Source organism: Malaclemys terrapin, chromosome 23, assembly GCF_027887155.1.
Source record: "Malaclemys terrapin pileata isolate rMalTer1 chromosome 23, rMalTer1.hap1, whole genome shotgun sequence".
Lineage (NCBI taxonomy): Eukaryota > Metazoa > Chordata > Testudines > Emydidae > Malaclemys > Malaclemys terrapin.
This window is the reverse complement of record NC_071527.1, coordinates 10,995,541-11,023,420: the sequence shown is the minus strand read 5'-3', so window position 1 is coordinate 11,023,420 and position 27,880 is coordinate 10,995,541. Positions and strand designations below refer to the sequence as shown.

General features: G+C 56.4%; 1 protein-coding gene across 2 annotated transcripts; it reads left to right on the top strand.

Annotated features, from left to right (window-relative positions):
• Nucleotides 1–1,472: 1,472 nt before the first annotated feature.
• On the top strand, nt 1,473–27,749 carry LOC128828177 (ultra-long-chain fatty acid omega-hydroxylase-like). 2 transcript variants are annotated; one of them, XM_054012614.1, is made up of 12 exons: nt 1,473–1,694; nt 3,355–3,499; nt 11,660–11,713; nt 13,309–13,436; nt 14,431–14,552; nt 18,681–18,948; nt 24,590–24,656; nt 25,115–25,244; nt 25,883–26,016; nt 26,146–26,210; nt 26,796–26,878; nt 27,219–27,749. In XM_054012614.1, the coding sequence occupies exons 1-12, from the start codon at nt 1,473–1,475 to the stop codon at nt 27,421–27,423; spliced, it is 1,623 nt and encodes a 540-aa protein (XP_053868589.1). In that variant the 3' UTR covers nt 27,424–27,749. The 2 variants fall into 2 exon arrangements, with proteins under 2 accessions (XP_053868589.1, XP_053868590.1); XM_054012615.1 differs by lacking the exons at nt 1,473–1,694; nt 3,355–3,499; nt 11,660–11,713 and adding an exon at nt 7,400–7,508.
• Nucleotides 27,750–27,880: the final 131 nt, after the last annotated feature.

The window sequence follows — 27,880 nt, the reverse complement described above, 5'->3', positions numbered from 1 at the left end:
ACAGCTAGTGATGAGCTGGGGGGAAAGGATTCAGGACCAGATTGTATTTACATTCACACCTAATCTACCAAGGTATCCAGCAAACACAGCTGTGTTGCCCAAGTGATTTTGTCTGGGGTTGGGTTACAAATCACTTGAATGCGGGGGGCGGGGAGGAGGGGGTAATGAAATGTTGTTGTTCTTATTGTATAAGTAAAAGGGCAGAACTGTACTTAGCCTGTGTTGATTGAGGGCATCAAGAGAGAGGGTGGGGACAGGTGTTTTGCTTGATGGTCTGCCTGAGGCACAAGTACTATTTGACCTGCCCCTCTCCACTGTTTAAAGACAGAGCTGATTAGGCTCCATAGATAGTCTTTTGTTTTGTTAAGAGACCACTACAGCTGAATTCACTGATAATCAGGTCTAAGTGGAAGAGACAGGCCCAGACTGCACTAGCCGGGAGGTTCCCCCACTGAGAGCTCAGCTGAAATCACTGTGAGCTGGGTGGAACCTCAAGAGACATGAGAACAAACATGGCTGTGGCATCATACTTTCTATTTAAGCAAGAGATACCACAGATACAAACTGGAGGCCAATGTTAAGTGCATTGTCACTTGTTCATCCTGAAGTTGAACACTGGTTCTGAACAAGACCAGCAAATGCTCACTGTCTTTCTGCAAGAAACTCAACTGACTGGCTAGAAGCATGTGGTGTAACAGTGAAAGACTCAACAGTTGAAAAAGTGAAGAACTATCACCACATTCAAAAAATTTGCATACATGGGGAAAACACTGGGCAGGCAGGGAATGGCTGTTATGCCCCCCGGAGAGCCCAGCACCAGCTGTTATGAGGGGAGGGGGGCAGGAGCTGGAGGCACTGGGAGTAAAAGCTTAGAGCCAGCTGCGTGCAGGAGGGTCCCGGCTCCGGCTGTGAGGGAACCGCACTGAGCCTGCAGGCAGCTGGGGCAAGGTCCAGCCCTGTGCGGCAGCCCTGAGCCGGTGTGTGCAGGGGGGAAGGGCAGGAAAGGAGCCAGCTGTGCCTGGGAGGTGGGGGACAGGTGATCAAAGTGTTCCATTTCGATATTCTTGGAATCAAAAGTTGACTACTTGTTTTGAAACATTTTTTTGTTTTGAAATTTACTTTAGTTTATATTTTAATAATTTAAAACAACAAGGGCACCCTGCTGACTCATATCCAGCTTCTCGTCCACCATAATCCCCAGGTCCTTCTCTGCAGAGCTACTGCTTAGCCAGTCGGTCCTCAGCCTGTAGCAGTGCATGGGATTCTTCCTTCCAGGACTCTGCACTTGTCCTTGTTGAACCTCATCAGATTTCTTTTGGCCCAATCCTCCAATTTGTCTAGGTCACTCCGGACCCTATCCCTACTCTCCAGCGTATCGACCTCTCAGCAGCTCAGTAACATGCATACACCTTGTAACAAAGGGACCCAGTGGCAGTTCACCCCCGGTGACAGCCCTGTCTCTTCCCCGCAGGATGCTGCCGCTCACGGACTGGGTGCTAGAGCTGCTGAGCATGGAACGGACCCCCTTCCGTGCCTACACCGTCTCTGCCCTGCTCCTTGCCCTGCTGGCCCTGCTCTTCCGCACCCTCCTGCAGCTGGGGAGCTCCTGGCACCGCTACTATGTGAACTGCCAGCGGCTGCGCTGCTTCCCGGAGCCCCCGCGTCGCAACTGGCTGCTGGGGCACTTGGGGATGGTGGGTATCATGTCACGTGGGGGTGGGGAGGGGGTGAGTGTCTTCTCTCCCCTCTTGCTCCTTGCTGCCACTGAGACATGGCTTGATCCCTGCTGGCAGGAGCCACCCTTGCCCATCCCAAGGGAGGGGCTGGTGGAATAGCCCCTGAGAGGGCTGGGGGCAGGTGACCCAGCTGGTTCAGGCCTCTCCCTCCCATTCAGGTGAAGGGCTTTGGTCCCAGCCAGTGCTGGCCAGGGGAGCATGGCCTGGCAGGTCGCTCAGGGAGTCGTGCCCATCCATCAGACACATGGGAATGGGGCTAGGACCGAGCAGGGGTAGGAGACGAGGGTCCTGGGACAGCTCCACCAGGTTCTGAGCACACGTCCCGTCTGGCACCAGAGTGAGCAGCATCTGAACTCAGACTTCCTGACCCAACGAGGAGGGCCTGAGCTGGAGGCAGAGGCATCGGCCACACTGTTGCTCCCATCCTGCTGTGGATGGGGCCCTTCCAATGGCTGCTGGCTCTAATGCACCCCCGATCTCTGGCACTGGATGGGGCAGGTGGAGCTCTGGCCAACATGCAGAGTGTGTGGGGGGGTGAATGGCCCCCTTCCCACCCAGTGCCCTGCACTCAAATGCAGCGTTCTCCAGGCAGGGCCTGAGGCTGAGCGTGGGATGTGCCCTGGTGGGTGGCCCTGGGCTCCGGTGCCCAGACACTTGCCCAGTGGCAGGGGGCTCTAAGGGAACCAATCCATAGAAGCCTCTCTGCTCATCACTGGCCCCTGCCATGCTCCCTGGCCCAGCCCCGTGCCAGCCCTGCCAGCCAGCTGCACCCCAATGGCTCTGCCTGAGTTGGTGGTGAGTGGCCCCGGGGCCTGTTCGGTCACCTTGCTGTGGAGCAGGGAGGGTTATAAAGCCCCTGGTGGGATGGCCCCACCTGGTGTAGCTGTGGCAAGGCCATAGCCAATCACCATGTGCTGTGCTGTGATATCAGGCATTGCAGGAACTCTGCCCCTCAGAGCACAGAGGGACCTAGGGGACCCAACTGTGTGCTTGGAGTGAGACATGTTTTCCCTGAAGCAGCCGCGAGGCAAGTGAGGGGAGATAGGGAGTGGAGAGGCTGGTGGAGAGGCTCGCGGAGAAGGCTGCAGCAGAACCTCATGGAGAGGCGGGGCAGTCGGCCTCGGACCACGTAAGGTGCCTCCCCCCGCACCCTCCCCAGGCTGGGAGGTAAAACTCTGCAGATAAACTTTTGAACTCTGGTGCTGCACTGACCAGGGACAGAGACTTTGGGGTGATTTTTTTGGGTTGCTGGACTCAAGACCCTAAGGGGAAAAGGACACTGCCAAACTTACTTGGGGGGTGCGTCTTTTGCTCATGGTTTCTGTTATGAATCCTGTTTGTGGTGTTTCCCCAACATAATGCCACATTGTTTCCCTCCTTTATTAAAAGGATTTTGCTACACTCATACTCAGGGCTTGCGAGAGGGGAAGTGTTGCCTCTTAGAGGCCCCCGGGGGGTGGTATGTAATTGTCCCAGGTCACTGGGTGGGGGCTCAAGACGGTTTTGCCTTGTGTTATTGGAAGGGAACCCCTAAATCCTGAACCCGGTCCTTGTTGCTGCCAACTCAGATGGGCAGAAGGGTTACACCTGTATTAACTTTGCCCTGTTCCTCTTGCAGTTCATGCCTGGTGAGGAGGGGCTGAGCTTGGCGTCCCAAACAGTGGCTACGTTCTCCCGGGCTTTTGTGACATGGATGGGGCCCTTCCTACCAGTCCTGTGCCTGGTGCACCCTGATTACCTCAAGCCGATCACAACAGCCTCAGGTACGCTGGCTCCTGGGGGTGGTGGTGAGACTCTGAGGGTGTCTGCACAGCACGTACACACCCGTGGCTGGCCCGTGTCAGCTGGCTCGGGCTGTGGGGTTGTTACATGGCAGTGTAAATATTCCGGCTGGGGCTGGAGCCTGGCCTCTAGCCTATCCCCTGGGGAACCTATGCAGGACTGGCCCCAGCAGTCTGTTCTCCAGGGCCCTGGCCAGGCTAGCTGTGAACATCTCACGGGACAGGGCTCCCAGCCAGTCCGTTACCCCAGTGTGACATCATGCTGGTATGAAGGTTTTCCAGATCTTCCCCAGAGCAGGGCTCGGAGTCAGTCACTTGAGGCCCTGCAGAGCAGCCCAACCAGAGTCCTGGGGAAGGCACTAGAGGGGACAATCTGCCTGGGAAGCTAATGGGCGTCTCCCAGCAATAGGTCCTCAGAGTTTGCACTGTCCAGCCTGGATCTCACTCTGCTCCAGGTTGACCTGCCACCTTGGCTGCTCTCCCCTGGGTTCTGCATTGCGTGGGCCCAGCAGCCTCTTCTGGCCTTGACAGCTGGCATTGGGTTACTGTAGAGAGAGTTCCAGGGGGCCCAGAGCTGAATGCAGGGTGGGTCGGGCCAGGAGGGACCGTTCTGTTCCTCTAATCTGACTGCCCATGTCACACAAACCAGAGACCCTCCCCAGAGCTCCCTGCAGCCAGCCCCGAGCTTCCGGCTGTGCTGGAGGGAGCGTTACAAAGGGACAGCCCATCTCCATGTAAAGTCTCCAAGGGATGGCAAAGCCCCTGCGTCCCTGGGCCAGCTGTTCCCAGGGCTCGTTCCCCTCCCTGTCAAACACTTGCACTGCGTTGCCAGTTCGTTCCTGCTGGATCTCACTCAGCCGCTGTCTGCTGGATGGCAGAGCCCTCTGCTGCCAGGCATCCCTGCCCAGGGAGGGGCTGGTAGCTGGGATCTAGGCACCTCTTTCCCTGCTCTTGAAGAAATTAAATCCATTGGGCTCCTGTAGCCTCCCCCAGAGAGGCAGGTTTTGCAGCGCTTGAGTTGTTCTGGTGGCTCCTCCCAGACCCCTCCGCCGCTGTCACTGTCCTATTTGAGGTGCGGGCACAGTGGAGGGAGGGACCATTGCCTCCCTGCTCCATTGTGGGACAGCTCTGCCCAGGAAGTTTAGTCTGTCTCTGGGGCCGTGCTGCACTGGAAACCCCGTCGGACGGGCTGGGCTCTGCAGCTCTACAGAATCCCCTTCCTCCCGGGCAGTTCTGGATCCCCCCAGAGGATGGGCTGCCTTAGTCCAGCTTCTCCAGCTGCCTTGATGTGACTGCTCTTGCTGCAGGCCAGTGTCTGCACCAGCTCACCCTGGGCGAAGGCCATCAACGTGCTCTGTTTAGGGAGGCATGGGAATAAAATGGGGCAATGTCGCTGTGTGGGCCAGGTGTTCGTGGGGGTCTTCCTTGTGCCCTGGTTTGTGCCGATTCCTGTTTGGCTCTTGAGAGATTGTGTCATTTGCTGCTTTGGGGAATCCAGCCCAGCCAGCCCCTGCTACCCTCTGGATCCAGGGGCACCCAGAAGCTGCCTGCTGCCATAAGGGGATGGGGCCGAGTTCGGCGATGCCCCTGGGACCCATTGGGGAGGGGGGCAAGGAGTGCAGGAGCAGGCAGAGCATGTCCAGGTGCGGCAGACTGCAGCTCCCTGGCAGCTACTGCTCCCCCTTTGGAAGAGGGGAGATGGTGCCCCTGTGGTATAGCCACCCCCTGCACCCAGTGCTGCCAGGGAGCCATGGACAAGCCCTCACCCCACCAGAGCCACTGGCAGTAGCAGCTCCTCTGCTGGGCCCAGGGAGCACAGACTGGCTGTCTCCAGCATGGAGAGCCAATGGTCCATAGCCAGGACTGAGGCTGTCAGCTCCAGCAGTGCTGTGCCCGGGGCTCCTGGGAACAACAGGAGCAGAGACCAGCCATGCAGGGCAGGCCGAAGGCAGCACTCAGCGGGACCTGCTGCACAGCAAAGACCCTTCCAGCCCGGGCAGGCTGGTGGCTCAGGACAGTCTGGGCAGCAGGGCCAAGGCCACTGCCTGGGTGAACTTCTCAGGGGTGGGAAGCAGAGCCACCTCCCCACTGGGACCCTGTGTCATCATTGGTCTTGCATGAGCAGCTGGGGACCCGGCGGGGGGGGGGGGGGGGGGAGAGAGACATGCACACACTCCAGTGGCAGGGTAGTGATGGCTAGGTTTACCATATTTTGAGTGTCCAAAAAGAGGACACTCCACGAGGCCCCGGCCCCGCCCCAAGACCCGCCCCCGCCCCTGCCCCAACTCCGCCCCCTCCCGTGCTTCCCGCGAACATTTGATTCGCGGGAAGCCTGAAGCAGGCAAGCTGCGGGGGGTGGGGGGAGGAGGCGCGGCCCAGTCTGCCCGCCCCAACTGAGCGGCTCCCTCTGGCCCCGGCCCCAGCGTCTCCAGCCTGGCTCGGCTTGGGCCCTGGGGTGCCGGCCCCTGGCCCCGCACCGCCGGCCCCCGGCCAAGCACCCCCGGCCCCCGGCCCCGCACCGCCGGCCCCCAGCCCAGCACCGCCAGCCCCGCATGTCCCTATTTTCCCGGACATGTTCTGCTTTTTGGGATTTCCCCCCGGACGGGGATTTGAGGCCCCAAAAGCCGGACATGTCCGGGAAAATCCGGATGTATGGTAACCCTAGTGATGGCCAGCAATGATCAGTGACGTGGGGAGCCCGTGCTGGCCCTGTCCTGTCCCTGCTGCCCAGGGAGAGTGGCCCCTGCCAGGGCCGGTTGCCCAGTGCGCTGGTGTCTCATAGTTCTAATCACCCGGGTGCCGAGAGGAGTCAGCGGGTGCAGCAGAGGGTGAGGGGTCTGTGCAGCTACCCCCCCCCAGCACCACCAGTGCAGGCCCCGCTCTGGTGAGCGAGTTGCTGGGGCTGTGTGCTGCAGGGGGCCATGCAATGAGCTGGAGCCAGACTCCGAAGGAGTCCAGCCCCCGGCCTGGTCGGTGCTCCCTGGCCTGGGGGCTCCTGCTCCAGCCTCTCCTGCTCCCTTGTGGAGGCGACATCTCTGTTCCCGTTCACATACTGCTGCCACTTTTTCCAATTAGCCCTGCTCCAAGTGGTGCCTGGGCCCGCAGGGCCAAGAGCACGTGGAGCTAAGCTGGGGCCTGTTTGCTCACCCCTGAACTGCTGCCCATCCCAGCGGCTAGGGGCTGTGCCCAGGGACCCAGTTCAGTGTCCTGGAACTTTGTAAACAATCCCGTTGCTGATGCAGCAGCAGGACCAGAGTCCAGCTCCCTCCCCCAGTGCCTGGCTGGCTTGGCAGGACAAGGAGGGAGAGGTCTGGCTTTAGTCCTCAAAGCCAGCGGCTGGGTCTGAGCAGTCAGTTGCTCCCTGGAGCAGAGCTGTGTGTCACTGTGCCAGGACAGGGGTGCTTCAGGGCTCAGGAGCCCTCAGTCCAGTGGGGCGGCTCAGCACTCATTCTCCTGCTCAGCTCAGCTGGATGGCAGAGCAGTGCTGGGTGGGGGTGCAGTGCCGGGGCTGTGTGAATGCACGTAGCTAGTTCATGCCAGGGCTGAGGGCTCATGCACGCTGACCACTTAGCCCCTGAGTTCAGCTCTGCACAGAGAACAGCTGGGAGCCCGTGTTTGCGATAACACAGGGAGCCCCAAGTGATCCCATCCAGGTGAGGGCAGTCTCCCCTCCCCCATTAGAAATGAAGCGGGAGGCATGCTGAGAACAGTCAGCAGTGCATCTGCCCGGGGAGCTGCTGCTCCTGCAGTGGGCTGAGTTGGGCGCTGGGCCCAGCACGTTGCCCTGGCCAGAGACGTGGCCGGAGCTCAGCTGGCCCGTGGCTAACCCATGGCTCCTCGTTGTAGGGTCAGAACATGGAGGAGGGGATGCAGTGCGTAGATGAGCTCATCGGGCGCTACAGCCACTCCTGCCTTTGGTGGTTTGGCCCCTGGTTTCCCATTCTGCGGCTCTTCCACCCAGAGGTCGTTAAACCTGTGCTGCTGGAGTCAGGTAGTGAGGGTGGCCATAGCGCCAGGAGTTCGTGTGTCCGTCCGTCCATCCGACTGTCCTGGGGCTAGCAGGGTGTTGGATTCCCAGCAGGTGCCTGCAGCTATCTGTGTTGTGTGTGCTGCACCCGGTATGATGGGACCTCTGGGGACATGAGCCCACTGGTGACAGGGCAGCTACTCCCTAAAAATGCCCCCGGCCAGGAGGACCAGCCCTCCTCCACGGGGCTGAGGCGGAAGCTGCCTGGCTGTCGGGGCTGGGGAACGGCTCAGGTCTCAGGCTGAGCTCAGCTCGGCATGTGGCTGCCCATTGGGCTGCTTGTCTGGCTAGGTCCTGCCAACCCAGGGTCCTTAGAGAGGGGAGGGGTTAGGGGAGAGGCTGTAGTCAGCCTCTAGTGTCCTGAGAGGAGCACATTCCCCTGGCTGCCGGCTAAAGCCCAGCTGGAGCTGCCATCAGCCTCTGGGCCAGTGACTCTTGGGAACAAAGGTTTATTGCATCCCTGCCGGTGACCCTGGCTGCTGGGGCTGGTGGTAGGTGAGTCGGGTCAGCCCAGTGGGTCTGATAGCATCCAGCCACTCAGGGACCACCCTCCACTGCTACCCTTCATCTGCGCAGTCCATGGTTCCAAAGGGGTGCGGCAGGGCTGTGGAGTGAAGGGGACAATGAGGGAGGTGGTCCAGGGGAGAAACAGGTCGGGGGGGACTCATAAGGACCAAATGGCCAGTGTTCTTGGGGGGGCCTATGGGAAGAAGCAGAGAGTATGGGGCAGATACTGTTGTGGGGGTGCATGGCTGTGAGACTAGTGGGATGTTGGGAGGGGGGAATCTGCAGACGGGGTGGCCCTGGGGTTAGTGGTGCAGGAGCGGGTAGTTTCTGGCTAACCCAGGGAGAGGAGCAGCTGCAGCCAGTCAGTCTGAGGGAACTAGGCCTGCCAAAACCCTTCACCTGTCCCCAGTGCCGCCCACCCGAGCGCCAGCCATTCACACATCCCTGCGAGGCGGGGAGTCGCTGAGGCCCAGAGAAGGCCGGGGACTCATGCAGCGAGTCCATGGAAGAGAAGGAATAGAACCCAGGAGTCCTGGCTCCCAGCCCTCTTCAGGCCCTGCTGTAGCCACAGGATCCCACCCCGCTCCTGGAGCCGGGGATTACAACTAATAAATAGGGAGTTTTAAAGATGCCAAGCTCTGTACTGTGAAGGCCCCACGTGACTGCCAAGCTCCCGTGGGTCGCAGGCACTGCCCCAGGTGCAGTGTCTGTCACTCCGCAGACCCGGCCCAGGCTGCGGATGCTGCTTGCGCCCCGTGTCCTGCCTGTCCGTGACTTGCTCGGAGCAGAGCCTGCTCTGCGTGAGGGGCCTGGTGGCTCAGCGCCTGGTCCCCGTTGTGTGGCTCCTTCACCCTGTTCACTGAGTCTGTCCTGCTGCCCCAGCAGCCGCCCTTCTGGCAGCTAGGGAGGAGCCTGGAGCAGGGTGTCCAGCAGGGCTCTGCCTTGTCTGACGGGGGCTCCTTTCACAGGGGGATGCTCCAGTGCTCCTTACGAAACAGCCTGTGGAGCAGGCGGGTGCTGGACAGACCCACGTTCTTGTGGTTGCCCCTTTCATAGATTCATAGACTCTAGGACTGGAAGGGACCTGGAGAGGTCATCGAGTCCAGTCCCCTGCCCTCATGGCAGGACCAAATATGTCTAGACCATCCCAGATAGACATTTATCTAACCTGCTCTTAAATATCTCCAGAGATGGAGATTCCACAACCTCCCTGGGCAGTTTATTCCAGTGTTTACCCACCCTGGCAGTTAGGAACTTTTTCCTAATGTCCAACCTAGACCTCCCTTGCTGCAGTTTAAGCCCATTGCTTCTTGTTCTATCCTTAGAGGCTAAGGTGAACAAGTTTTCTCTCTCCTCCTTATGACACCCTGTCAAGGCTGCTTCCCCACTCTGAACTTTAGGGTACAGATGTGGGGGCCTGCATGAAAACTTCTAAGCTTAACTACTGTGGCAAAGTACCTCCTTCTCCTCAGCAGGCTCAGTCCTTTTTAGCCTTGGAGACCCAGGCTTTGGCAAAGCAAAACCCTGTAGGTAGCACAGGGTCTGGCTATTCCTTCCCTCAGTCAGTCCCTTGTGCTTGTTTGTCTTCCCTTCTGGGGACAGAGTGCGGCCTTCCTTGCTGCTCCTAATTTACTGGCAGCGGTCCTGGTCGTTCTCTCTCTCTCCCCCTTCCATGCTGGGAAGGGTTTAAAAAAATCCCAAGCAGTTGGAGCCAGCTGAACCTAATTAGTTCCCTAGTAACCCCTTGCCCAGCTGAACCTTATTTCCCCATGGTTCTCTCTCTTCAGTGGCTTGGGAGAGGCCTTTTAAACCCCTGGGACTGATTACTATCCCCCGCCCCCCCCCCTTTATAGCTGGTTCTCCTGGGTTTGCCACACTACCAGCTTAGATCTGGTCAGCTGCCACCACTCCCAATATGCTAATTCCCTTCCCTGGGTAGCCTTGAGAGACTCTTCACCAATTCCCTGGTGAATACAGATCCAAACCCCTTGGATCTTAAAACAAGGAGAAATTAACCATCCCCCTCCTTTCTCCCACCAACTCCTGGTGGATCAAGAGCCAACCCCCTTGGATCTAAAAACAAGGAAAATCAATCAGGTTCTTAAAACAAAGGCTTTTAATTAAAGAAAAAGGTAAAAATCATCTCTGTAAAATCAGTATGGAAAATAACCTTACAAGGTAATCAAACTTAAAGAGCTCAGAGGACCCCCCACTAGCCTTAGGTTCAAAGTTACAGCAAACAGAGATAAACACTCTAGCAAAAAGGTACATTTACAAGTCGAGAAAACAAAGATGAAACTAACACGCCTTGCCTGGCTGTTTACTTACAAGTTTGAAATATGAGAGACTTGTTCAGAAAGATTTGGAGAGCCTGGATTGATGTCTGGTCCCTCTCAGTCCCAAGAGCGAACAACCACCAAAACAAAGAGCACAAACAAAAGCCTTCCTCTCACCAAGATTTGAAAGTATCTTGTCCCCTTATTGGTCCTTTGGGTCAGGTGTCAGCCAGGTTACCTGAGCTTCTTAACCCTTTACAGGTAAAAGGATTTTGGAGTCTCTGGCCAGGAGGGATTTTATAGTATTGTACACAGGAGGGCTGTTACCCTTCCCTTTATAGTTATGACACACCCTTTTAGATACCTGAAGACTGCTATCATGTCCCCTCTCAGTCTTCTCTTTTCCAATCTAAACAAACCCAGTTCTTTCAGCCTTCCTTCATAGGTTATGTTCTTCAGACCTTTAATCATTCTTGTTGGTCTTCTCTGGACCCTCTCCAATTTCTCCACATCTTTCTTGAAATGCGGTGCCCGGAACTGGATACAATACTCCATTTGAGGCCTAACCAGAGCAGAGTAGAGCGGAAGAATGACTTCTCATGTCTTGCTCACAACACACCTGTTAATGCATCCCAGAATCATGTTTACTTTTTTTGCAACAGCATTACACTGTTGACTCATATTTAGCTTGTGGTCCACTATAACCCCTAGATCCCTTTCTGCCATACTCCTTCCTAGACAGTCTCTTCCCATTCTGTATGTATGAAACTGATTGTTCCTTCCTAAGTGAAATACTTTGCATTTGTCTTTATTAAACTTCATCCTGTTTACCTCAGACCATTTCTCCAATTTGTCCAAATCATTTTGAATTTTGACCCTATCCTCCAAAACAGTTGCAATCCCTCCCAGTTTGGTATCATCTGCAAACTTAATAAGTGTACTTTCTATGCCAATATCTAAGTCGTTGATGAAGATATTGAACAAAGCCGGTCCCAAAACAGACCCCTGCAGAACCCCACTCATTATACCTTTCCAGAATAATAAGCGCTGCAGCTCCAGCTGGGGCTCTGATATCAGTAGCCCTGCACTCCTTCCCTGTGTCCTGTACTGTGTATGTGTGTGTGAGCGCTGGCACCAGGGTGCACCCCAATACCACCCCCCATACTGTGTGTGTCTAAGTGCTAACACTGGGGTGCGCCCATCTCTGCCCCCCTGTGCCATGTGTGTCTCTCAGCATTAAACCCCGGATGTGCCCCATCTCTGCTCCCTCGAGCCATGTGTGTGTCTCAGCACTAACCCCCGGGTGTGCCCCGTCTCTGGTCTCTCCCACAGCTGCCATCGCTCCTAAGGACTACATGTCCTACGGCTTCCTGAAGCCCTGGCTGGGTGAGTGAGCTTTCTTCTGGGCTTGGATCTTGTGTTTGGTGTCATGGGGCCTGGACCCCAGGGGACGGGCTTGTGGGAAAAGAAGGGTGTGACATTCCCCTCTGGTGCTATCCAGACCAGTAATCTGCTAGGTCACTCCAATCCTTGACTCTGGGAGCCATCCTTACCCTGCTCTGCTGTGAGAACCCCCACTCCTGGGCTCTTCACGAACAGCCTCTGGCATGTAACTTGGACTGTGCAACCGAATGACACTAGCCAATATTTCCGGTCCCAGACACAAACCTAGGAACCTCCATCTTGCAGTCTCCAGTTATGCCTGCTGGAGGCTGCCAGCTTATATGAGTTTGTCAATTTAACAAAGAAATTGATATGTACCAGGCTTGTTATCCCAAGGGGCATCTCTGACATGCTTCAACCAAATGCACTGCTTCTGATAGAATAAACTAACAGATTTATTAACTACAAAGATAGATTTTAAGTGATTTATAAGTCAAAGCAAAACAAATTGGATTTGGTCCAATGAAATAAAAATAAAACACATTCTAAGCTGCTCTTAACACTTTCAGTGTCCTTACAAACTTAGATGCTTCTCACCACAGGCTGTCTGGTTGCTCTACAGCCAGGCTCTCCCCTTTGTTCAGCGCTTCAGTTGTTTGGTGGTGGTGGTGTCCGTTGATGTAGGTGGAAGAGAGAGGAAGAGCATGGCAAATGTCTCTGCTTTTTATCATGTTCTTTCTTCCCTCTTGGCTATGCCCCACCCATTCAGGGTCAGGTGCGCATTAGCTCATCACAGTCCCTAACTGACCAAGGGAAGGGGGATGACTCACCAAAATTCCCTCACCAAAGGCTCGTAAGCAAAGTAAGCTGTCCTGGGATAAGATGGAAGGTCCTTTCTGGATCAGTAAAAAGCAACAGAGAGTCCTGTGGCACCTTTAAGACTAACAGATGTATTGGAGCATAAGCTTTCGTGGGTGAATACCCAGTTCATCAGATGCATGCAAGCATGGAAAAGGTTCATAAAAGGGCAACAAAAATTACTAGGGGTTTGGAACAGCTTCCATATGAGGAAAGATTAAAAAGACTGAGTTTTCAGCTTGGAAAAGAGACGATTAAGGGGAAATATGGCCACTGTTGGCAGACAGGACACTGGGCTGGATGGACCATTGTGCTGACCCAGTCTGTCCGTTCTTATGTCGGTGTGGAGCTGGAGCTACTCATGCCATAGCCGTGAGCACCAGCACATGGGTTTGCACAGGATCACACACACACCTTGACATGCGCACACACCTCTCTGCACATACCACCATGCACCTGCACATATACACACGCATTCACCTGCATGTTCATGCCCACATGTGCCCCACAAACACATACACACCCACACGCATGCACCTGCAAGTTCACTCACACCCCCACCCACGCTCCTTGCACACATTGCACACATGTGCACACTCTCGTGCCTGCCCAACGTGCACCAGGGAGGTTGGTTCTCGCTGAGCTCCCCAGCTGGCTGTGACCTGGGGGCTGCTGGGGGCCTGGGCTACGGGATCTCTGCCATGGCTGCCAGGCTCTGAGCCGAGTGCCTGTCATCTCAGGGGACGGTTTGCTGCTGAGCAATGGTGCGAAATGGGTGCGGCACCGGCGCATGCTGACGCCAGCCTTCCACTTCGACATCCTGAAGCCCTACATGAAGATCTTCAACCAGAGCACTGACATCATGCATGTGAGTACCTCCCCTCCCCCCACTGCACCAAATCCATGCCTGTGCCTCTGGCCCCTCCCACGGCATATACTGCCCTGCAACCCCCAGCCTGCCATGTACCCTCCCCCCACGGAACACACTGCCCTGGCAATCTGCCTCCCGCCAGCCTGCCCATGTACCCTCTCCCTATGGTACACACTGCCCTGCAACCCCCAGCCTGCCCGTGACCCTCCCCCCACGGAACACACTGCCCTGGCACCCTGGCACCCCCCAGCCTGCCCAGGACCCTCCCCCCACGGCACACACTGCCCTGGCAATCTGCCTCCCGCCAGCCTCCCCATGTACCCTCCCCCCACGGCACACACTGCCCTGGCAATCTGCCTCCCGCCAGCCTCCCCATGTACCCTCCCCCCACGGCACACACTGCCCTGGCACCCTTCCACCCCCAGCCTGCCCATGCACCCTCCCCGCATGGCACACACTGCCCTGGCACCCTGGCACCCCCCAGCCTGCCCAGGACCCTCCCCCCACGGCACACACTTTCCTGGCAATCTGCACCCCCACCAACCTGCCCATGACATTCTCCCCACGGCACACACTGCCCTGGCTCCCTGGCACCCCCAGCCTGCCTGTGACACTCCCCCCACGGCACACGCTGCACTAGTGCCCTCCTCCCGTGGATTATGCTGCACCAGCAACCTGCCCTCACTCCTGCCTCCCCCACACCCTATGGAATATGCTGCACCATCACTACGCTGTGCCTCTGGCCCTGCACCCCCCCTTACCCCAGGACATATACTGAACCGATACCCTGCCCACCCGCCCGCCTGCCCACTCCTCTTCCACCTGCCCCTACCCCATGCCCAGCCCTGTCACTGCACCAGTCCACTAACCTCCTCCCCTGTCTGCTTGCCTGTCTCTGACGCTGGCCCACCCGCATTGCGTGGGCACTGGGCTCTGCAGGGCTGTCCCTGCGGGTGGCTGTGCGGCTCTCACGGGCACTGTTCTCCCACAGGCCAAGTGGCGCCGGCTGGTGGCGTCAGGCTCCACCTCCCTGGACATATTTGGACAGGTCAGCCTCATGACCCTGGACAGTCTGCAGAAATGTGTCTTCAGCTACAACAGCAACTGCCAGGAGTGAGTGACACAGGGGCAGTTCCTCCAGCTGACCCGAGGGTGGGAGCCCCCTCACTGGGGGGAGGTCAGAGTGGGGAGAATGGGCTGCAGGGTCCCTCCCTTCCTGGCCTGGCCCCAGTGAGCCCATCCAGATCCATGGAATGGTCCCTGAACTGGAGATCCCAGGGTGGGGACGGTGTTACTGCAGGCCTGGGCAGGGACTCTCCAGTGGGGGGTCTGGAGGTGACTGTGGGGGGGTTGCTGTAGTGGCTGCACCAGGCCCTGGTCAGCACTGGGAGTGGAGCTCCTCAGCTCACTGGGCAGAGGCTGGTGCTTGGTGCTTCCAATCACTGGTTCTGTCTGCTAACGCCTGTGGGGTCGGCATGGCTGTGCTGTGCTTCTCTTGGGGGAATGATCCTGCTGTCGCATGCATCTCGCTGCCAGGAAGCTCCTCACCTCAGTCCTGTCCCCCCAGAACCCTCCTGCCCCTAGTTTATACATGTACTGCAAGGCCCTCGTCTGCAGCTTGTACCTGTTTTACTACACATTAGTGTAGACGGGCCCCGGGCTGGTTATGGGACCTACTGGGAGCCCAGCATTTCTGCCCACAGCGTGTGAGTTCAGAGCGGACCCCATTGCCAGAAACAGGACTGAGCGCTGGGCTGGAGCCTCACCTGGCAGCGACGGGGGAAATGGCTGGTTTCCTGGCAGGCAGGGAGTCAGTTCCCATCTCTGCCACAGTGAGGTGATCCGTGACCCTGAGGAGCCCACGCTGGACTTGCTCACACCAGGATGTCCCGACCCATCAGCCTGCTCTGGGGAGGAGTCCGAGATCGGCTCCTGCCAAACCCATGTTCATTCCGTCCAGCTGATGGGGAGGGGCACTTCTCCATCCCTGCCAGGCCCAGCTGTGCCCTGAACCCCACCCATCACCCACAGGCACCCGCTGAATGACCAATCTCCCATGCCCCGCTGCCATCGCTGCCCTATGGGGGTGGGGCCCCCTGACACTCCAGAGTCTGCGGTGCACCCAGGGAACAGGCTGCGCTAGCCTGGGGGCTCCTTGGAGCCTGCCTGGGCCATGCTGCCTCTCCCCCCTCGTGTCTGGGGCTCTTTATGGTCCCTGTGACTGGGGTTCCAGGGGAGCCAACTGAGGTCACTCAATTGGGGTGACCTGCAAAGAATGGGCAGACAAGCTTCCAAGCTGGTGGACATTCCAATACTTAGATTTACCAAGTCAGCGCAAAACAGCTTCTGTTGTACCTCACTGGCTACTCAGAAGTCAACAGCACAGTTCCCTTAAAGCAGCCCAGGCCTCCACCCAGACACCCAAGTCAAATATGATGAGGATCAATGAAAATCTTATTCATCATATAGCAGAAAAGGTTCTACCAATCCCAAAGGATCGGACACGTTACCTCCCAGGTTAATGAATATTCCAGATCTTACCCAAATACACCCTTACAGCCAATTCTTATTAACTAAAGTCAATTTTTTTAAAATCAGAAAAGAGAGAATTGGTTAAAAGAACGGTATACATACAGACATGAGTATCATTCTTGAGGTTCAGATTTATAGCAGAGATGTTGAGCTTTGTAGATGCAAAGAGTTCTTTCAGAAATAGTCCATTGGTTATAGTCCAATGTTTATATTCAGGGCGGTCCTGTCAGACCTGGGATCTCAGTCCTTGTGACTTAGGCTTCCCCTGCATGAAGCCTCAAACAGATCTGAGATAAACAGGCTCAGGACCCAAGGGTCTTTTATAAAACTCCAGGCCTTCTTTGACAGGTTGTGACAATGCGGTTCTGGCGGAACCCAACTGAGAGTGCCAACTCAGGACAAATTGCTTAAACAGGGCAGTTACAGCCCAAGGCTGGGGTTTTTTCCACCTCTAAGGCAAACCAAACCAGCCAGACTAAGGGAACTTCGGTCTCACCCCACTGGCTAACCGCAAGTCTCTCAAGCAATCTCCTTAGACACTCCAGTTTCTCAGTATAACCACCAGTGCCACTCGTACGGGGACAAATGGTTATGAAAACCAGTACCCAAGTAACAGAAAAAGGTTCTCCTGATCCCAAAGGACCAAGCCCCAGACCCAGGTCAATATACAAATCAGATTTTTCCCACAAATCACGCTGTTGCCAATCCTTTAGAATCTAAAATCTAAAGGTTTATTCATAAGAGGAAAAAGATAGAGATGAGAGTTAGGATTGGTTAAATGGAATCAATTACATACAGTAATGGCACAGTTCTTGGTTCAGGCTTGCAGCAGCGATGGAATAAACTGCAGGTTCAAATCAAGTCTCTGGAATACATCCCCCGCTGGGATGGGTCCTCAGTCCTCTGTTCAAAGCTTCAGCTTGTGGCAAAGTTTCTCCAGAGGTATGAAGCAGGATTGAAGACCAAATGGAGATGAGGCATCAGCCTTATATAGTCTTTTCCAGGTGTAAGAACACCTCTTTGTTCTTACTGTGGAAAATTACCGCAAAATGGAGTCTGGAGTCACATGGGCCAGTCCCTGCATACTTTGCTGAGTTACAAGGCGTATCTGCCTTCTCTCAATGGGTCCATTGTATAGCTGATGGTCCTTAATGGGCCATCAAGCAGGCTAGGCAGAGCTAATCTCAGCTTGTCTGGGATGTCACCCAGAAGCATAGCATAAGTTTGCCATACAGACAGTATAGAGCCAATATTCATAACTTCGACTACAAAACTGATACACACACATAGACAGCATAATCATAACCAGTAAACCATAACCTTGTCCTAGACACCCCATTTGACCCCCTTTATACAAGATTTGGGTGCCACTACAGGACCTTGATTGCAACAATGATCTATACGGTCCCAGTTTATGTCAATAACGTCACACAGGTCCGAATCCTTAGGCCAACAACAGGCAATCAGGGCCATTTTGAAGTAGGTCCATCACCAGTAATTAGCTACATGAATTAACATAAGGCAGGTTTCAGAGTAGCAGCCGTGTTAGTCTGTAGCACAAAGAACAGGAGTACTTGTGACACCTTAGAGACTAACACATTTATTTGAGCATAAGCTTTCGTGGGCTAAAGCCCACTTCATCAGATGCATGGAGTGGAAAATACAGGAGGAAGATATATGTATATATCTTATATATAGAGAGAGAGAAAACATGAAAAAATGGGTGTTGCCATACCAACTCTAATGAGACTAATCGATTAAGGTAGGCTATTATCAGCAGGAGAAAAAAAACTTTTGTAGTGATCAGGATGGCCCATTTCCAACAGTTGACAAGAAGGTGTGAGTAACAGTAGGGGGAAAATTAGCATGGGGAAATAGTTTTTAGTTTGTGTAATGACTCATCCACTCCCAGTCTTTTGCGACTTTTAGGGCTGTAATTGAGTGACCAGGGAGGTTGAAGTGTTCTCCAACTGGTTTTTGAATGTTATAATTCTTGACGTCTGATTTGTGTCCATTTATTCTTTTGCGTAGAGACTGTCCGGTTTGGCCAATGTTAGTCTCATTAGAGTTGGTAGGGCAACACCCATTTTTTCATGTTCTCTGTAGATAGATAGATATATCTATATATCTTCCTACTGTATTTTCCACTGCATGCATCAGATGAAGCAGGCTTTAGCCCACGAAAGCTTATGCTCAAATAAATGTTTTAGTCTCTAAGGTGCCACAAGTACTCCTCGTTCTTTTAATATAAGGTAGTTGCCTGTTTTTCCAGCATTCGCAAATGATTGGCTATACATTTCAAAGAGAGGAATACAGCGATATCCTGCATTTACAATTCATTTAAATGCTAAGATGTTCTTTTGATCTCTGAATTAACAGAATACAGCATAGACAGGGACTGTTTGACGACATTGTTGACCTCTACCAATAAATACGTAAATACACAAAACCACAAACATCGTCTCCCCATACGATTTTAAGGACTGAATTTGAGTCATTTATCCTGCAGGATGCTTAACGCTTTCCACAGCAGCAGCTAGAGACACCCGAGCTCAGTCCCCTCCCCACCGGCCGGCCCAGAGATCCTGTGGCTGGGAGATCACATGATCGCTCTGTTGCGAGGCCCAGCCCCCCAGGATCCCTCAGCTCTGATCAGGGCGCACCCCCCGCCCCGGCCTGTCAGTCACATGCTGGCCTCTTGTGCTGCAGGATGCCCAGTGACTACATCGCGGCCATCCTGGAGCTCAGTTCCCTGGTGGTGCGACGTCAGCACCGCCTGCTCCTGCACTGGGACTTCCTGTACTACCTGACGCCCGACGGGCGGCGCTTCCAGCGCGCTTGCGACACCGTGCACCGCTTCACAGCCGACGTGGTGCAGCGGCGCCATCAGGCCCTGAGCCACCTGGGCAGGGAGGCCTGGCTCAAATCCAAGCAGGGCAAGACGGTGGACTTCATTGACATCCTGCTCTTGGCCAAGGTAACGTGGTGGGGGGCCTGCTCCATGGGGGTGGGGAGGTGTCACAGAATCCCCGGGCGATGCTTTGGAACTGCTCCCCACAAAGCCAGTCAGGACTTTGGGGAGTCTCCTCTCCCATGGAGCAGACTGTCTTCAGGGCAAGAAGCTCACATGGCTTCACCTCCTGGATCTGCCCTTGGAGCATTCAGCATATGCCCCTCCGTGCGCTTCCCACAGTGAGTCCACCCAGGCAGGGTCCTGGGGAAGCCAGAGGGTCCTGCACGCACCCCCACTTTGCAGCCAGACGTGACTCTCAGCCAGCCAGTAAAACAGAGGTTTATTACATGGCAGGAACATGGTCTAAAACAGAGCTTGTAGGTACAGCGAACCGGACCCCTCGGCTGGGTCCATTCTGAGGTCCCGTGAGCCAGACACCCCCATCTGCCCTCACTCCTAATCCCCAGCCAGCTCCAAACTGAAACCCCGTCCAGCCCCTCCTTCTCTGAGCTTTGTCCCTTTCCCTGGCCAGGAGGTCTCCTGATCGCTTTGTTCACCTTTAGCTATTTCCTTGCAGGGGGGAAGGGCCCTGGCCATTTGTTGCCAGGGAGACAGAGTGTCAGTGATTTATGCATACTGGCCTTTATCCCACCACCTAGAGACTTAAGAAATGCATTGGGGAAACTGAGGCACCCTCACAGTATTCAGAGGAAACATTAAGAACTGTCCCACTTCGTTACATCTCTCTTCCCTTCGAGACTGAACTGGGCGAGGTCACTTTAGCCAGTGACCTGGGGAAGTTCGAACCCACCAACGTTCCCACGGATGCCCCATCATCTCTCCCATTCCTTGGTGTGAGTTACACCAGGACATTCCAGTTTCAGGCCCTCCTGTGGGTCTGTTGTGCTTGATGGCACTTGCAGGCTGCATGTGGAAAGGTTTATGCGGCCTGTGCCCTTTTGCCACCCCAATACCCCTGGGGTTTAAACTGGGATTGGGTCTTTTCCCAGCGCTCCAGGTTGGAGGGCTGCAATTCGGGCTCTCTTGGTTAAGAACCCCCATCTTGACCTTGGCAACCCTCTGAACAGGTGTCTCTGTCCCCAGCAGCTTGGCCTCAGCCCTTTGCATTTGACACCATCACGTCAGAGGAGAGTGGTCAGCATACACACTAAAGCGTTGCCCAAATAGATACAGCTGCAGCTTTTTAAGGGCCTGCACCATGGGCAGGCATTTCTTCTCGGAGGCCGCATAGTTCTGCTCCCGGGGCAGCAGTTTCTTGCTCAGGTACCCGATGGGGTGTCTCCCCCTCTCAGCATCGGCTTGCATCAGCATCGTGCCGAGCCCTGCATCTGAGGCGTCGATGAACACTGCAAAAGGCTTGGCAAAGTCTGGGTTTACCAGATTTACCGGGCCCTGGATTAGAGTCTTCTTCAGTATACAGAGAGCCCTCTGACCCTGCTCGGTCCAGACCACCTTGTCTGGCTTACCCCCTCACATAGCTCAGGGATGGGGGCAGCTAGGGGGCTAACGTAGGGTACCAACCTCTGGTAGCACCCAGCCATCCTGATAAAGGCCTGGACTTGTTTCTTGGTCTGGGGAATGGACCAATCTCTGATCATCTCCACTTTTTGGCTTTTACCGTCAGTCCTGCCTCCTTGAGGCAGCCCAGCACCCTCTTCACCTGGGACACACGTTCCTCCCAGGTCTGGCTACAGACACACCTGTCATCGATGTACGCCAGGGCCAAGTTCTCCATCCCCCTCAGCTTGCCTAGAATCTCCCCAGGCCTAGGCATGGGGTAGGCATCGGACACGGTGATGGCTTTAAGCTTCCGATAGTCCCCACAAAACCAGATCATCCTGGCTTCATTGGGGACCAGCCCCATGGGTGAGGCCCATGGGCTGTTGAACGGCTGGATCACATCTAAAGCCAGCATGTCCTTGACCTCTCTCTCCAGGTTCTGTGCTACTTTCCCAGTGACTCTGAATGGGGAACACCTGATGGGGAAATTGGGGAGCCCATTCCTGGTATAGGAATCCCTTCTCCCACAGGACTCTGTCCCTGCAGCCTTCCCCAAAGGGGTTTGCAGTGGCCAGCAAGTTCCCTTAGCTTTTCCAAGGAGGGATCCTTCCACAGCTCGGTCTGGAAATCATCTGCTGGAGGAGGGAATGGGACCCTCTGGCTGGCTAGCCCTGGGATCACAGCCCCCCTGAGCCCTGTCCCTGGTAGCTTCCTCCCTGCTATGGAATCACTTCCCAGCAGCACTTCTGGACCAGGCAAACCTGGTTGGCAGCCAACCTGCCCTGCCTGTGTGTCCCCCCACTCAGCTGGGGTCTCAGCTCCCACCGTGCTCAGCGCTGCCCTTGCTGTCCCAGTGGGGGCAGGCAGCTAGGGTGACCAGACAGCAAATGTGAAAAATCGGGATGGGGGTGGGGGGTAATAGGAGCCTATATAAGAAAAAGACCTAAAAATCGGGACTGTCCCTATAAAATCGGGACATCTGGTCACCCTACAGGCAGCGAGCTCCCGGCTCTGGTCACAGCATCAGAGCCAGCGTGAGTCCCCTCTCCGGTGTGCAGGGGGGTGGGCGGGGAACATTTCTCCGACACACTCAGCCCCAGGGATCTGGTTACAGGTAGGCAGGTATTCTGAGCCCAGCAGCCCCTCCCTCCTGCCAGCCAGGTTATTTGCATTTTCACTGACCATTTCCATCTTAGCCAATTGGTTCCCTTAATTCAAATTCAAATCCTCGGCCCTTACAGTAGCAGGGCCTGGATCCTGTCCCAAAGAGTCACAGTCACTCCCCAACAGGACCTCACAGCCGATATCCTGGAGAACCCCAACGACCAGCCAGTCCAACCCCACCTGCGTCTGCACAGGGATCTGGGCCATAGGCAGGGCGAGGGCCTTTATCCCGGGGACCTTCACCCAGGTCACAGAGCCCCTCAGCATCTGCAGCTGCACCACCTGGGGCCCGACAACAGTTCTCTCCATCCCAGGGTCTTGCCACCCCAGTCATGTCTCCCCATTGACCCCCATCTTCCGCTCCCACTGGGGGTCCAAGGGGCCTGAGCCCAGGAGACTCCACACAGACATATAGGCCCGGGCCAGGAGTGGGAGCCTGTCCACCACCCCACCCATCTGGCTGACAGTGTCTATGGCCTTGGGACACAGCAAGGGAGCTAGATACCGGGGCTTTTCCGCAGGGTCTCCCTGGTTCAAATCACCCGCCTGTGTGAAGGCAGTGCAGTGGGCATCCACATCCCCTCCCTCCTTAACCAGGGGCAGCAATTTAGTGTCAAGGTTCCCTGCGGAACTGGCAGCCCAGGGTCTATCCCCACTCACCCCTGGGAAGCCCCCTATGCCTCTCCGTTCCACCATCACCAGTCCATGCTGCTGTTGCTTTTCCTCAGGCTCTTGCTCTCTCTCACGGTCCTGTCGCTCTCTCGGACTCAGCTCCAATTCCATCCATCTCTGATCCCCTGATGGGGAACCCGATCGTGAAGACCCTCGTCTGGTTGGGGACCAGATTTTTGGGGATGCCTGGTTACCACTCCAGCTGCTCCCAGATCCTCTTGTAGCCCCATCTGGGTCAGGAATCTGCTCCTTAGAGTAGTGGTCCTCCTCCAGCTTCATGATTAACTGTGCCTTGGTGAACTTTCCAATGCGTAACCCTCTCTTTTTGCACAGGATTACAATGTCCTTCTTAAGGAGATGGTGATAGGCCATCACTCCGCTGTTCCCAAGTTGCTTTGGACTCAGAGGCCCGTGTGCTCTCAACTCCCCCATGGTTTCCAGGAAGACCCCTAGTGTGCCAGCCCTTCTCGTGGTCACCACCTCTTTGCCAGGGTCGAGCTTCAGACTCCTCCGCCCCTGGGACCGCTGGCTGCAATCCCCAGGGGAACCCTGTTACTGCAAAAGTCCTTCTGTCTCCTAGGGTCGAGTGGCAAGCTCTTCTGCCCCTGAGACTGCTCGCTGCAGTCCTCAGGGGGACGCCGTTCCTCCAACAGTCCTTCTCGCTGGTCACACACTCCCAGAGGTTAATCGCCCCCTGAAACCGTCCCTCTCTGAGCTTTCAGCACACCTGGTCCTCATTATCCCCCCTCTGTTTTTCTGCTCCCCAGTCACTTACTGCAAGAAGCGCCATTCATGAGGCGCAGTACATCCCACCGCTGCCACCAGTTGTCACGGAGTCCCTGGGCAATGCTTTGGAACTGCTCCCCACAAAGCCAGTCAGGACTTTGGGGAGTTTCCTCTCCCATGGAGCAGACTATCTTCAGGGCAAGAAGTTCACATGGCTTCACCTCCTGGGTCTGCCCTTGGAGCATTCAGCATATGCCCCTCCGTGCACTTCCCACAGTGAGTCCACCCAGGCGGGGTCCTGGGGAAGCCAGAGGGTCCTGCACTCACCCCCACTTCGCAGTCAGACGTGACTCTCAGCTAGCCAGTAAAACAGAGGTTTATTAGATAACAGGAAAACGGTCTAAAACAGAGCTTGTAGGTACAGCAAACTGGACCCCTCGGCCGGGTTCATTCTGAGGTCCCATGAGCCAGACACCCCCATCTGCCCTCACTCCTAGTCCCCAGCCAGCTACAAACTGAAACCCCGTCCAGCCCCTCCTTCTCTGGGCTTTGTCTCTTTCCCTGGCCAGGAGGTCTCCTGATCTGTTTGTTCACCTTTAGCTATTTCCTTGCAGGGGGGCAGGGGCCCTGGCCATTTGTTGCCAGGGAGACAGAGTGTCAGTGATTTATGCATACTGGCCTTTATCCCACCACCTAGAGACTTAAGAAATGCATTGGGGAAACTGAGGCACCCACACAGTATTCAGAAGAAACATTAAGAACAGTCCCAATTCATCACAGGAGGTCACTGATGTCCTGTTATTGGCCAAGGCAGCACAGTGGGAAGCCGTGCCCTCGGGAGCTGGTGGTTCGTTCACGTCTGGGCAGGACGTTGCCAGGTGGAAGATGCTGTGTGATGTCTGTCACATCAGGACTCACCCCCCTGCCCCGTGTGGCAGCTCCCCACCCCAGCTCACCTCTGCTCCGCCTCCTCCCTGAGCACGCCGTTGCTGCTCCACTTCTCCCGCCTCCCAGGCTTGCGGCGCCAATCAGCTGTTTGGCACCGCAAGCCTGGGAGGGAGAGAAGCAGCGCGGGGCGGTGTGCTCAGGGGAGAAGGCGGAGCAGAGATAAGCTGGGACGGGGAGTTCTCCTGCATGCTACCCCTCTGCTTACTTGCTGCAGGCGGCCCTCCCCGCTCCCCCCTCCCCCTTGCCCCAGCTCCCTCCGCCGAAACGCTGACGACGACCGGAGTGGCCGAAGATCCGGCTGCCGCGGTCGCCACCGAAGAAAATGCCGCCCCCCAAATGCTAGCACCCTAGGCAATCGCCTAGGATGCCTAATAGGTTGCATCGGCCCTGGGCACCTCTGGGGAGCTCGAACACCAGAGCCAGGCTGGGCATGGGGGGAGGGGGAGCCCACCTTGGGGTTGGGGCTGTGGGGCAGGGCAGGGGCTGCCTCTTTCCCCGGGCTGGTGTGGAGGGGAGATGGCCTAGCTCACTCCACCCAGAGATGTCACATTCTCCCAGGCTCGGAGATGGGGCAGGTGTGGGCTGGGCCCCGTGGGAGCCAGGTTACCCGTCCAGCAGTGTGTGCTCTGTGCAGGATGAGGACGGCCAGGACCTGTCAGATGAGGACATCGCAGCTGAGGCCGACACCTTCATGTTTGAGGGTGAGAAGTCGCCTTGGGCGGGCGGGCGGGACGGTGGCCCTCCTGCTGACCTCACAGCCTCATGTGGGGGGATGGGGTCTCCACAGATGACATGGCTCAGGTGGGGGGGGGGGGCGGTGGAGGCCAGAAGAGCTGGGTTCAATCCCTGACTCTCAGTGACCTGAGTGTGCCTTTCCGTGAAATGGTGCTAAGACAGATCTGCCCCTGGGCACTGCCAGACAGTCCCAGCAATAGAGGGGGATGCTAGAGGGGGCAGATGCTCAGAGTCACCCCACTCACCCCCCATGCACAAGGGGCCTGGAGTTCCCACTGGCTCTGCCAGAGAGTCACAGGGAGCAAGGCCCCAGAGGAGGTGCTGGCAGGAGCTGAGCCGGGCAGGGTTACTCCAGCTCCAGACTCTCCATGGTCCCTCTCTGGCCCCCCGGCATCTCTCATGTTGCGCTGGCCTCTCCCTGCAGGCCACGACACCACAGCCAGCGGCCTCTCCTGGGTGCTGTATAACCTGGCCTGTCACCCCGAGTACCAGGAGCGCTGCCAGGAGGAGATCAAGGACTTAATGCGGGACAAGGAGTCGGAGGAGATTGAATGGTGAGATGGCTGCTCCGGCTGCAGTGCTGGCTCTGTCCAGTGCAGTGCTGACCACCAGCACCACCACTTCCAGGGCCTGTGTGCCCCCCCCCCTTTACTCCCAGCACAGCCCCCGCCCCACCTGTGAGGGTTAGCACAGCCGCTGCCCTCCCCTTCCCCCCATCCATGCCTAGTGCTGGGGTCCCTTCACCTCTGCCAGCCCCACAAGCTGGAGGGCTTCCCCTGCAAGATGGGCCTAGGCTGCTCCCCAGTGCCCTTTCTGTCTTAGCAGGTAGCAGCTGGCTTTGGACTGGAGTCAGCTTCTTATCTTCGGACTGAGCTTGCTAGCTGCTGGGTTGAGTTAACCCGTTCTCTGCTTTCTTCTTTCTTCCCCTTCATCTCAGCCTCTCCTACTCCTGCAAAGGAATCTTCCACTCTCCACTCACACACCGTTTCCCCTCCCCAAAATGCTTTGCGATGCTTGCAACAGAGTTAGCAATATACAATGCTGATCTACCGTCCCTGGGGACTCCCTAAGGGAAGGGGGCCATTGGGCTGTGACATCATGCAGATGCGAGTCTGTCCCAGCCCCAGTGCCTGGCTCATGGGCTCACACTGGGCTTCTCATGCATCCACCTCCGGGGCTCTGCTCTCTGCAGGGAGGACCTGTCCCAGATGCCCTTCTCCACCATGTGCATCAAGGAGAGTCTTCACCTGCACCCACCTGTCCCAGCTGTATCCCGGCGCTGCACTGAGGACATCAAACTACCCGACGGATGTGTCCTACCCAAAGGTGCCAGCCTCCTTCCCTGCCCCCCAGCCAGGGGCATGGCACTGGATCTGGGCCTATAACCCCTGAGGCCCTCAACACCTCCCTTCCTTCTTCCTTTCCTCTCTAACGAGGCAGTTTCCTCTCTGGCAGGGAACATCTGTCTGATCAGTATCTACGGGACGCATCACAATCCTGCTGTCTGGCCGGAGCCCCAGGTATCGCTGGTCACTCTGTTCTGCCCCTTTGGCTCTACTCCACCCCACGGCCACCTCCAGCATCATACTAGGAGGTGCTGTGATGCAGGGGGCGGGATTGGGGGGCTCAGTAGGGGGTGCTGTCCCCTCGCAGTCACTGCTGGCCCAGTGCCCCAGCATGGCACTAGGGGGCGCTGTGCTGCAGGGGGTGAATTGGGGGGCTCGGTAGGGGGTGCTGTCACAGTGCCTCAGCGTGGCATTAGGGGGTGCTGAAGTGCCAACAGTCTAGCAGCTTCCTATTCCCAGCGACCCTCCCCAGAGAGGACGCTTTCCCCCTGCCCCTGAGCTCACCTAGAGGGGAGTGAGGGTCGCACCCCCATTCACTGGGCAGGGCTGGGTCACTGGGCCTGACCCGGCTCTGAGTGTTTGGTGGAGGCAGAACCATCCCCGCTGCCAGCGCATGGCCCCAGTGGGCAGCTCGGTCTTCGGGAGCCTGGTGTCCATGCTGCACCTGGGTGTGGGGGCTGCCTTTGCTCCCTCCTTGGCTCAGGGACCCCAGCCCTGCCCCCCCGCTCCCCTCACTGTGCCCTGTGCTTGCTGCTCCAGGTCTATAACCCGCACCGCTTCAACCTAGAGAACGTCAAGAACCAGCCCCCGCTGGCCTTCATGCCCTTCTCTGCTGGACCTAGGTAACCTGCCTGCTGGGCTCAGAACCCATCGCCGCACGAACTGCCTCCTCCCTCCTCCCCCCCCCGGCTGCCCACCAGCGAGCGGCTCCCTGTTGGTGCCCTGGCTGCAGTGAAGCATTGTGGGATACACAGGAGGTGGCCTCTGGTCAGTGCTGGGGTCAGCTGTTATTGCTGAGGATTTGTCCCTTCTCCCAGAGGGGGTTGGGCTCCCCCCCAGCATCTGTCTGTCCCTGTAGGCAGTGGGTTCTGGGGTGTCTGTCCCTGCTCCCCATCCCTGCCCTCACATGGCGTGTGGTTTCCGGGCGAAGAGCACCGGCTGACACACCTGGCTCTCTCGCAGGAACTGCATCGGGCAGAACTTCGCCATGGCAGAGATGAAGGTGGTGCTGGGGCTGACGCTGCTGCGCTTCGCTGTGCGGCTGGATGAGAGCAGGCCTGTGCGGCGCAAGCCCGAGCTGATCCTGCGCAGCGAGAACGGGCTGTGGCTGCACCTGGAGCCGCTGGGGCTCAGCCGTGAGAGCCAGCCCTCCGCACCGCGCTCCTAGGGCCATCCACTCCCACCCACTGCCGGGGATCCAGCCTGCTCCACACAGCTCAGGGGCCTGCCGAGTGGAGGACCAGGTGGGGATCATGATGGGTGTGACGCACTTTATATGATTTTATGAAAATATGCTAATGTAACTGGAACATGCTTCATGTGAAAGGTCTCTTGTAAGGTATCATTACAGAGCTTATGATCTAATGAGTGTGATCGTCCTATTTGTATAAATGTACCACTCTTGTATCTGAAACTAGAAATATGAAATATAACTCTGAGGGCCTATTGTAATTATGCAAAGTGTGAGCCATTAATGGTGGTTTGGAATCTTGATGACTCCCATTAACCAGGACAATTATCTGCAGATGGCTGTCTTTTACCTGTAAGTCTTCCTGTATATGTGTGTGCTGGCAAGTGGGTAATGAAGTCTTACAGTGACATGTGATCATATCACCTAAACTGGA